Source organism: Notolabrus celidotus, chromosome 9 (genome assembly GCF_009762535.1).
Source record: "Notolabrus celidotus isolate fNotCel1 chromosome 9, fNotCel1.pri, whole genome shotgun sequence".
Classification (NCBI taxonomy): domain Eukaryota; kingdom Metazoa; phylum Chordata; class Actinopteri; order Labriformes; family Labridae; genus Notolabrus; species Notolabrus celidotus.
Genome location: NC_048280.1, coordinates 5,713,894 through 5,724,822, shown reverse-complemented (window position 1 = coordinate 5,724,822; position 10,929 = coordinate 5,713,894). Strand labels below are relative to the sequence as shown.

The window sequence follows — 10,929 nt, the reverse complement described above, 5'->3', positions numbered from 1 at the left end:
CACACACTCGCCCCAAACCATTTCTAAAGGCGTCTTCATCGTTCGCTGCCGTCCCTGATTTCCTCTTCCGCTCCCTGATCTCTTTTTTTTCACTCCTTCCTCTCTTCCCTCCTCATGTCCTTTTTGTCCTCTTGTTGACTCTGACCCTCTCCGCTTGGCCTCTCCTCCTCTCCTCTCCTTCCTCCTCCTGGTTCATCATGACACCTGACGCTTTGCAGCTGGAGCACCTGCTCAGTGTGGGCAGGGAGTCTCTCTCTGGCACTAACTACACATCACAATCACCCATCAGTGCTGCCAACTTCTTACCACAGAAGCCATTCAGCATTTCCTGCAGGATGAGTGTACTGATGAAACACCCAGTGCGCCTATTCTTTTAATTTCATAAAGTTGCTTCATTCTTATACATCAAAACTACGGGAGGATAAAAGTCATACGCTTCTGCAAAATCATTTCATCGTAATGCTCAAAGTAGCTTTCTAATGTTTTGTGAACTTGTTAGGTCTTCATCCTGAAGTTGGATGATTTGAATCACACAGTTGAGAAGATACTGAGTCAGTTTAAATTTTGTCAGACAAATCTCTGAACTCTCCTTTTTTTAGCTGCGCCAACAGCATGCTAGATAATAAATGTGACAAAATGAGCCGAACTATCCACAGAGGTCTCATGCACTCCAAAAAAAAAAGAAAAGGAAAACACACCTAGCAGTTGATTACAGGTGAAAGAGTGAATTAAGCAGGTTACTCTTACGCTCTTCTGCAGGCACAGAATACCAGGAGGGCTGAGAGATGAGCTGCTTTGTTGGTACCCCTCTACTTTTAATATGTGAAAACAAGAGGAGAAGATATCATCAGGCGAGGTTTACCTTCCATAACAAACATAATTAAAACTGATAAAAAGGCTGAATAAAAGCAGTTTCCTGTTAAACATCTTATTGTGGATTCAGAGACTCAGACTTGGCTGCTGCTCACTATATCTCAGCCTGTTTCTGTCTTTAGCTTTCAAATGACTTAAATCCATAATCTCAATATTTAAACAGTTATTTAAAAGGGATGGGCAATGGTTTCTGAATATTTGAATATTCGTTCACTTTGTAAAAATGGAAGAGTTACTTCGAATATTTTCTCATTTTGAAAGTACAATTCTGCATCGTTTTCACCGGTGCCTGGTTGTAATACGGTATTCCTACCAGAGTGGCTATAGAGCGTCTTAAAGCTGTTTGCTAACTGCATTAGCAAACAGAAGAAGAAGAATGCTAACTGCATTAAATAGCAAAAGAAGAAGAAAACATTAGAGAGAGTCGCAGCAATTTTCAGTTCCTGAATCTCACACTACTACACACGTATTTCCAGAGACTGAGCATGGCTGTAAAATGTAAACATACATGCCACGCCACGCCGCGCCACGCCGCGCCACGCCAAGCCACGCCGCGCCACGCCACCTTTTCTCCAAACCCAGCAGAGCAAAAGTCACACATTTTACACCATTCCTACCAAGAGCAGCTTTAAGACGCTCTAAAGCCACTGTCTTGCGGGAATACAGGAAACCAGGCACCTGTGAAAACTGTGAACGTTTTTCTTTAAAGCTGGGGTTGGTAGTCTCGGAAAACTAGCATGAATTTGAATGTAGCATTTCCTCATGACTCCATCTAACCCCTCCCCTCCTCCCTCGGAGCTCCTTCAAAACGACGCCCCCACCGCTCACATGCACGAGCGCCGCTGAGTTGCGACCATATGATGGTGACTGATTCAAAACCGGTCCTCACCAAAACATTCTCATAGTGAAAGTTAAAAACACAAATAAATATGGCTGCTGTTAGTACTCACAACTATCATGCTAGCATTATCCAGTTGTACTGGTGACACAATATCAGGAGAAAAGTTATAACACATATATAATACTGTAACAACTCTACTGTTTGTTAAACGTGTTCAGTGTAGATGTTCTTAATTACTACAGTGTTGACGGTCAGTGAAGGCATCAGGAAAGGGGTAGAGTGTGTGAGCAGGAGAGAGGAGAGACAAGAGAAGTTCTTCATTCATTCAAACATTGATTGTTGCTTTGTTGGTTGGCGTGATCACGGCCGACAGTGACCGGTTATTAAAACTCAACGGACGGATGCTATGATACATCTACATTTTCTGTAGGACTTAGTAAATGTCATTAATTCTTTTGCTTGTCAGAGCCCCGTTGTGAGAGCTTTTTAGACTCTGATCCGGACTACAGTCCTGAGCAAAGCACCTCATCGGGTCAGAGGGGACAGGCCCGAGGTCAAGCGGGAGGGGCAGGAAATAGAGTCAGGGGAAGCAGAGGGAGGAGACGAGGACTCGGAGTGCACGCCGGGGAAATGTACGCGCAGGAGGCGGGCAGAACAGCAGGACAGGATTTAAATGGTTTAAAATTTTGGCACCCAAAAAAGGCTGATTGGTTGGTGTTTTCCCAGGTTTACTCCGGCTGTAGATAGCAGCTTTTCTTCGCTCTTTTTTAAGAACACATTATGTATTGATTGTCATCAGGACATAAAAATCATTTTAACCAGTATAACAAAAAGTGTATCTAAATCTGGTTACTAACCCCAGCTTTAAAGTGAGATAATATTCACATTAACTCTTCAATTTTTAATAATTGAACAAACATTCGAGCATTCAAAAACCATGTCCCATCCCTATCCTGAACACTTCTGTTACCAATCTCTGGTCCGTCTCACAGATTTTGCATTCTTAATTGTAATCTGTAAAGAGAGATTAATAGGAACTATGATAAAGCTGTGCCTCACAGATAAAACATGAGACTCATTCAGGCTCATACTGAAGTTTTCTGGGAGGCTAAACTGAAAAAAAAATAGTTAAAGCTTTAAATTCAAAAGCTAAAGTTAACTCAGCTGACAGATTCCTGTGTAACTCTGATCTTTTTCATGAAACTGATCACACTGATGTCCTCTCACTGTTGTGACAGTGATTTATTGATGCTGTTTGAATGCTTCATGTAAATACTCAACAGATGCTGAGTCAGTGTAGATTTTAAAATATTTAAAAAGTGTGAAAGAACTCACTCCTCACTTCCTCGTCTCGCTCTTTGTTTCCTTGAATGTTGTTAATCTGTTGACAGAAGGACAGTGGGTCACATATTTGCCGTCTGCACCATCCCTCTGTGATCTGCTTCACAGTCTTATATTTGTGCTCCTCTTGATGACTTCCACTTCCTTGGCTACTTCTCAAGCGCTTGCATCTTCTTACCTTTTCCAAACTTTCATTTCTATGAGGGGAGACACTTGCCCTTCTTCTTCTGCAATTTATCTGGAGAAGTCTGCTCCTTCTCTTGTGAAGGATCCAAAGCAGCTCTGTCGTCAGCTTGAAGAAGTTTTTTGGGGTTTGACTGACAGGATCTTTCTTCTGCTTTGTACCAGTACGTTCACTTTTTGTCACCGGTTACTTTATGTGTTTTCTTCCCTGCTTCTTTTGCCATCCGTTCATCCGTCCGTCCATAAATCCATCCATCCATCAATCGCCTGAGGACAGAAACGCAAGTCCAGCTCTACTGTCCAGTACATGGTGAGCATGCTATTTATGCATTTGCCTCTTCACTCTTTTTTTGCTCTCCCTCTGTACTCCTGTGGTTTTCTTTTTTCCCCTTTCACTCTTCCTTTATTTTTTCATATTATTAAACAGCACTCTGTTGTTCTGCAGGGATCTTCTTAGAAAAAAGAGCTTCTGCAGGACCTTGTTAGAAATAAAACAAGATGAGTTTGAGTAGTTAGTATGACCGCTGATGGCTAAAGAAAAAAAAAACTATAAAAAATGTAAGAAATAAAAAACCCTTGCCTTGCTCAAGTCCCAGCTCAGGTCTTTTCAAAGTGTACTGCCCTAACAGTAACCCTGACATTATTCTGAAAGCGTAATAGAAGCAGGATGTTTCAGTTCCATCACAGTTACTCCAGGGATGCTGCTCCAGATCTGTCAGCGACACTCTGTAATAATAGAGGCAGGTCTCGTTCTTGTACATTCCTCTTTGTTTTAACAAGACGTTGATACGTGAAACAAAAGTAGGATCAAAAGGAGAAGTAGCTGGGTGTCGTACCTTACTCAGATTTTTGTCTTTGAAGGTTAAAGCTGCAATCGTTTGTTGTTACAATTCACTCACACCGGAATCCCATCAGCTGACATGAATCTCCTGTTTCACCTGGACGTCCTACACCAGCTGTCTGCTAGACATTTTGTGCAGATTGCTTTCTAATCTTAACATTTATCTAGTGCTACGTCAGATTAAATCAATGGTTTGTTGTATTTCTGAGGACAAGAGCCCTCTGAAAAGTTTGGGTTAAAAGAGACTGGAATGATGAACAACGAAGAAATCCTTACCTAAAAACAAGATGAGCACTGGTTGCCTAGCGGTCTAGGTGCGCCCCATGTACGGAGGCAATGGTCTTGGTGTGTCCCCTCACTCTCTACTCCCCACATTTCCTGTCTCTCTTCAGCTGTCCTATCAAGAAAGGCGAAAATGCACAAAAAACAAGATGAGCTCCTACAAATAAGAGTAGAAATAGAGACACACAGGACTTCCCCCAGATCCAATCCGTCTCCAATCCACTGTGGTCTGGCTCCGTGTTCTCTTGTCCGTCAACACCAAGCGGCAACCTCCGGTCTCAAAGGATGAAGCCCATGTGGAAGTGTTATAAACTGCAATACACCGAAAATCCGCTTGAGGCTGGCTGCAGAAACACCGGAAACCACATTGACATGAATGGGAAAAAGACGATCTTTGCAGCATATAAGGACATGACTGACATGACCCCCGGTCGGGAACACATAGCTATTGGCTAGGAGGCTCACACTACCTCACACTCTGCCTGGTTGAGTTCTGCATTTCCAATATGGCTGCTGCCGTCAGCTCTCAGGAACAGATGGGTGACGTCACGGATACTACATCCATGTTTTATACAGTCTATGGTCAACACCCACCAAGCGTTTTTGGAACGCATCACTGAGCAGGACCGCCGGACAGCTGGAGTAATGTGAACAAAGTTTTTAACTGAATCAAGGATTCTCCTCCTCCTCTCCTCAACCATGTTGTCTTTCTGGTCCTCTGAATACCTCTGACCTGATGACTCCAGACCTGGCCCCCCGTCATCATGACGGTTTGTTGTTGTAGTTAAGTGACATACGATCTGGTGATAACACAGAGTGTTTTATTCTGAAAATGAACAGGATGTTTTCATTTTGTTTTGGTGCCTGACTTCCTGTCCTGAGATTGATGCGTCGTGCTCCGACAAAAACAGAAGTCTTGCGTATCCGATCCGGGGGGCTCCGACCTGCCTGATCAGAGATGCAGCCAGAACGCATCGGAGTGGATCTAGTGGAAGTTAACACATTGACTAGAATAGAAACCTATCAGATCCAGTGCTGTGACGGATCAGAGACGGACAGAACAAGGATCTGGTGGAATTTGGCCGTCAGACTCTACAAATAGAGCCAGAAAATTGTTCATGTGAAACTGCTTCAGTCAGTTTTTTTTTACCAGGTTGTGACCTCAGGGATAATTCACGCCTCCTGGAAAACCTGGAAAACCTGGAAAACAGTTGACCAGTTTTCCAGTACTGGAAAACATCTTTCGACTCCCGAACGGCTCTTAATTTAGGATTTAGGATCTTTTGTAGCCGTATGTTTTACCTTAATTTTGCAAAAACTAATGGTTTGTGTTGAAAACCCTTTTATGGACAGTGTTTTTATGAGAAGCCTTATAATTGCCCAATTGTGTGCATTTATTCTGTTACAAAATCGTTACAAATCGTTGTGATTAGGGTTAGGGTTGTGATTAGGGTTAGGGTTGTGGTTGTGGTTAGGGTTAGGGTTAGGGTTAGGGTTGTGATTAGGGTTAGGGTTGTGGTTAGGGTTAGGGTTAGGATTAGGGTTAGGGTTGTGATTAGGGTTAGGGTTGTGGTTAGGGTTAGGGTTAGGATTAGGGTTAGGGTTGTGATTAGGGTTAGGGTTGTGATTAGGGTTAGGGTTGTGGTTAGGGTTGTGGTTAGGGTTAGGGTTGTGGTTAGGGTTGTGATTAAGGTAAGGGTTAGGGTTAGGGTGAGGGTTGTGATTAGGGTTAGGGTTAGGGTTGTGATAAGGGTTGGGGTTAGTTAGGTTAGGGTTAGGGTTGTGATTAGGGTTAGGGTTGGGGTTAGGGTTAGGGTTGTGATTAGGGTTAGGGTTGGGGTTAGGGTTAGGGTTGTGATTAGGGTTGGGGTTAGGGTTAGGGTTAGGGTTAGGGTTGTGATTAGGGTTAGGGTTAGGATTAGGGTTAGGGGTAGGATTAGGGTTAGGGTTATGGTTGTGATTAGGGTTAGGGTTGTGATTAGGGTTAGGGTTAGGATTAGGGTTAGGGTTGTGATTAGGGTTAGGGTTGTGATTAGGGTTAGGGTTGTGATTAGGGTTAGGATTAGGGTTAGGGTTAGGGTTAGGGTTGTGATTAGGGTTAGGGTTAGGATTAGGGTTAGGGTTAAGGCTAGGATTAGGGTTAGGGTTGTGATTAGGGTTACGGTTTTGATTAGGGTTAGGATTAGGGTTAGGGTTAGGGTTGTGATTAGGGTTAGGATTAGGGTTAGAATTAGGGTTAGGGTTAGGGTTAGGGATGAGATTAGGGTTAGGGATGAGATTAGGGTTAGGATTAGGGTTAGGATTAGGGTTGTGATTAGGATTAGGGTTAGGATTAGGGTTAGGGTTAGGGTTAGGGTTAGGGATGAGATTAGGGTTAGGATTAGGGTTAGGATTAGGGTTAGGGTTAGGGTTGTGATTAGGATTAGGGTTAGGGTTAGGATTAGGGTTAGGGTTAGGGTTAGGGATGAGATTAGGGTTAGGATTAGGGTTAGGGTTAGGGTTGTGATTAGGGTTAGGGTTAGGATTAGGGTTAGGATTAGGGTTAGGGTTAGGGTTAGGGTTAGGGTTAGGGATGTGATTAGGGTTAGGGTTAGGGTTGTGATTAGGGTTAGGATTAGGGTTAGGGTTAGGGTTGTGATTAGGGTTAGGGTTAGGATTAGGGTTAGGGTTAGGGTTAGGGTTGTGATTAGGGTTAGGGTTAGGGTTAGGATTAGGGTAAGGGTTAGGGTTAGGATTAGGGTTAGGATTAGGGTTAGGGTTAGGGTTGTGATTAGGGTTAGGGTTAGGGTTAGGATTAGGGTTAGGGTTAGGGTTAGAATTAGGGTCAGGGTTAGGATTAGGGTTAGGGTTGTGATTAGGATTAGGGTTAGGGTTAGGATTAGGGTTAGGGTTAGGATTAGGGTTAGGGTTAGGGTTGTGATTAGGGTTAGGGTTAGGGTTAGGATTATGATTAGGGTTAGGATTAGGGTTAGGGTTAGGATTAGGGTTAGGGTTAGGGTTGTGATTAGGGTTAGGGTTAGGGTTAGGGTTAGGATTAGGGTTAGGGTTAGGTTTAGAACCGGAACTAAACTTAAGCATACAGAACAAGAACCAAAGTCAAGCAAACAGAACCACAATCAAACTCAACCAGAACCGAACCAGAATTGACCCAGACCCGAACCAGAACCAAACCAGAACCCTACCAGAACTGAACCAGAACCAAATCAGAACCGAACCAGATCCGAACCAGAACCGTACCAGAATTGAACCAGAACCCTACCAGAACTGAACCAGAACCGAACCGCACCAGAACCGAACCAGAACCATCCTAGAAACGAACCAGGACCGAACCAGAACTGAACCAGAACCATACCAGAACCGAACCAGAACCGAACCAGGATCGAATCAGAACCGTACCGTACCGGAACCAAACCAGAACCAAACCAGAACTGAACCAGAACCATACCAGAACCGAACCAGAACTGAACCAGAACCGAACCAGAACCGAACCAGAACCGAACCGAACCAGAACTGAACCAGAACTGAACCGAAGCAGAACCATACCAGAACCGAACCAGAACCGAACCAGAACCGAACCGAACCAGAACCATACCAGAACTGAACCGGAACCGAACCCGAACCGAACCGAAGCATCACCATACCAGAACCGAACCAGAACCAAACCAGAACCGAACCATAATCAAACCAGAACTGAACCAGAACCATACCAGAACCGAACCAGAATCGCACCAGAACCGTACAGGAACCGAACCAGAACCGAACCAGAATCGTACCAGAACTGAACCAGAACCGAACCAGAACTGAACCGAACTAGAACCATACCAGAAACGAACCAGAACCGAACCAGAACAGAACTGAACCAGAACCATACCAGAACCGAACCAGAACCAAACCAGAACTGAATTAGAACCGAACTCAAGCAAACTGAACCAAAACCAGAACCAAACTCAAGCAAACATTATTAACGTCCTCGGGTTGGCATTGAGAAAAATCAGATGCCTCAGTTTGGATGGGCTAATCCCATTTCTCCTCTCAGTATTTGCCCAGTCTTCAAGAAGACTCTCTCAGGAACTCAGGAAGACTCTTTGAGGAACAGATGAAGCCACGATACACAGCCTCCCCTCCATCACCTGTGTCCTATATCCTCACATATGATTGGCCGCATGGCCGCCATCCTGACCAATCAAAACAAAGTTCTGCTGTGAGCAGAGCTGGGGCTGAGCACTGTGAGAGCTAAGCAGCGAAAGGAAAAAACTGGGAGCAGGCTCTCTCTTGATGCGAGCCGGCTCTTCTGATTCACTATAAATCATCGGCTCCCAGAGCCGCAGCTTTTGATCATGACACATCACTAATGTGCTTAATCTGTGTTACAATTATGAGGGGGCCATGGACAATTTTCTCACCTGTAAGGGGGCCCTGGCTCCAAAAAGTTTGAGAACCCCTGCTCTAGCTAGTAGGAGTCCAAACTCCCGATAGTGAAAACAAGCGGAACAAAAAGAGCGACACAGAAACTCCACGTTGTAGACATCGCTGATCATAATAGACATCGCCATGCAGGAAGACAGTTTACATTTTTTTAAACCTCTGAGAGATCTTCAAATACAGAGTGCGTCTTTACACCGGTGAGATTTTTTCAGAGTTTACGCTAACTCAAATAAAAAAACGTGACATTTGCTTTATTTTATATCGACCACTTAGCAGGATGAATATCAGGATTAAGCAGGTATATTTTGAGTCTGAGTTGAGTTGAGAAACATTTGTGGCCATTTTTGTAACTCAGTTCTATTTAGGTCATTAAAGCACTGATCCTCTGATCATTATTATTATTTAATTATTTCAGTAAGGCAGCTTCCTGATGCCTTTGCTGGCTCTTTTGCTTTTTTACTTAGCTAATTTATATTTATTGAGAAAAGAGAAAGCTGAGATGAGATGTTGCCCATCATTGTTACTTGGTTGCACTAATAATGTGAAGTGCTGTACATCTGTGGTTGCATTATTCTATTATCAATTTGCCATCATTTTTAAGTATGTAAGAGATTATTTCATTGATAGCCATAGACTACATGTATTTCAATGTAGACTTCCACTGAGAGGAACATGTTAGACTATTTAGGAACTAAATTAGAAACTAAATTTAGACTGTCATACCAGCTTGGTCATCAATGAAAATGTCCTGGAAATGTCCTGGAAAATGATCTCTGGAAAAGAGTGGGAACCCTGAGTGCTCTGAGTGCAAACAAAGAACTAACGCCTTGAGGGACAGGATAAACGTCTGTCTTACAGATAATGCATGAGACTCGTGTGGGCTGATGCAGGAGTTTTATCCGGAGAACAAAGAGCTGAAGTTTGGTTCATAAAATGCAAGTCAACTAAAGGTCTGAAAGCATAAAATGAATGTGGATTACAAACCAATGAGCAAACACGTTTCTAAATCTGGTAAGTGGATTGGAGGCAATTGACCCGCAACTTGTTTCCCTCTTCCTGCCTCTTTTTATCCACGCACTCATCATCTCTCCTGCACCTTTCCCTCCTTTGTTCCTCCTTCACCTCCTTCTTCCTACCTTGAGACCATTCATGGAGACTTTGACCCTCAGCCTCCATCTTTCTTTTTGTTCACTTCGAAGAAACGTTTCCTGTTGCTTCACAGAGGCAGCAGAGTAAAGGCCCTCCACGGCTTTGGTTGGTGTAACGTGTGTGTGTGTGTGTGTGTGTGTGTGCGTGGGTGTAAAATGTCTGTATGTCAGCTTATTGTCAGCTTACACCAGCCTTTGTTTTCACGTCTTTTCTTCGTGTGCAATGTGTCTTCGATAATCTCCTCTCCTCTCCTCTCCTCTCCTCTCCTCTCCTCTCCTCTCCTCTCCTCTCCTCTCCTCTCCTCTCCTCTCCTCTCCTCTCCTTTCCTCTCCTCTCCTCTCCTCTCCTCTCCTCTCCTCTCCTTTCTTCTCTTCTCCTCTCCTCTCCTTTCCTCTCCTCTACTTTCCTCTCCTCTCCTCTCCTCTCCTCTCTTCTCTTCTCTTCTCTTCTCTTCTCTTCTCTTCTCTTCTCTTCTCTTCTCCTCTCTTCTCTTCTCTTCTCTTCTCTTCTCTTCTCTTCTCTTCTCTTCTCTTCTCTTCTCTTCTCTTCTCTTCTCTTCTCTTCCCTTCTCCTATCCTATGCTCTCCTTTCCTCTCCTCTCCTCTCCTCTCCTCTCTTCTCTTCTCTTCTGTTCTCTTCCCTTCTCCTATCCTATCCTTTCCTTTCCTCTCCTCTCCTCTCCTCTCCTCTCCTCTCCTTTCCTCTCTTCTCTTCTCCTCTCCTCTCCTCTCCTCTCTTGAATAAGCCCAGAGGCTTGCAGAATTCTAATTATGTTACATACACAGTACATCCATTCACACACACCCACACACACACACACACACACAAACACACACACACCAGTGTACTTTCTTAGAGCATTTTTGTACTTCTTAACCTTCCGTTGATGCACACTTGAGGTTGAGAAAATCTTATTTTAGGCGACTAAAAACCGATGATTTAATATTTCATCACTCTCAGAGTCTGTGTTGAACAAGCCCGGCAGATTGCGGTT

General features: G+C 43.8%; 1 protein-coding gene across 1 annotated transcript in view; it reads left to right on the top strand.

Moving 5' to 3' along the window:
* LOC117819050 (calcium/calmodulin-dependent protein kinase type II subunit delta-like) overlaps positions 1 to 10,929 on the top strand; it is a 134,381-nt gene that overhangs the window by 86,366 nt on the left and 37,086 nt on the right. The window contains exon 14 of the mRNA XM_034692253.1: positions 3,516 to 3,548. Coding sequence (XP_034548144.1) covers positions 3,516 to 3,548 — 33 coding nt within the window. The remainder of the gene's footprint in view (positions 1 to 3,515; positions 3,549 to 10,929) is intronic.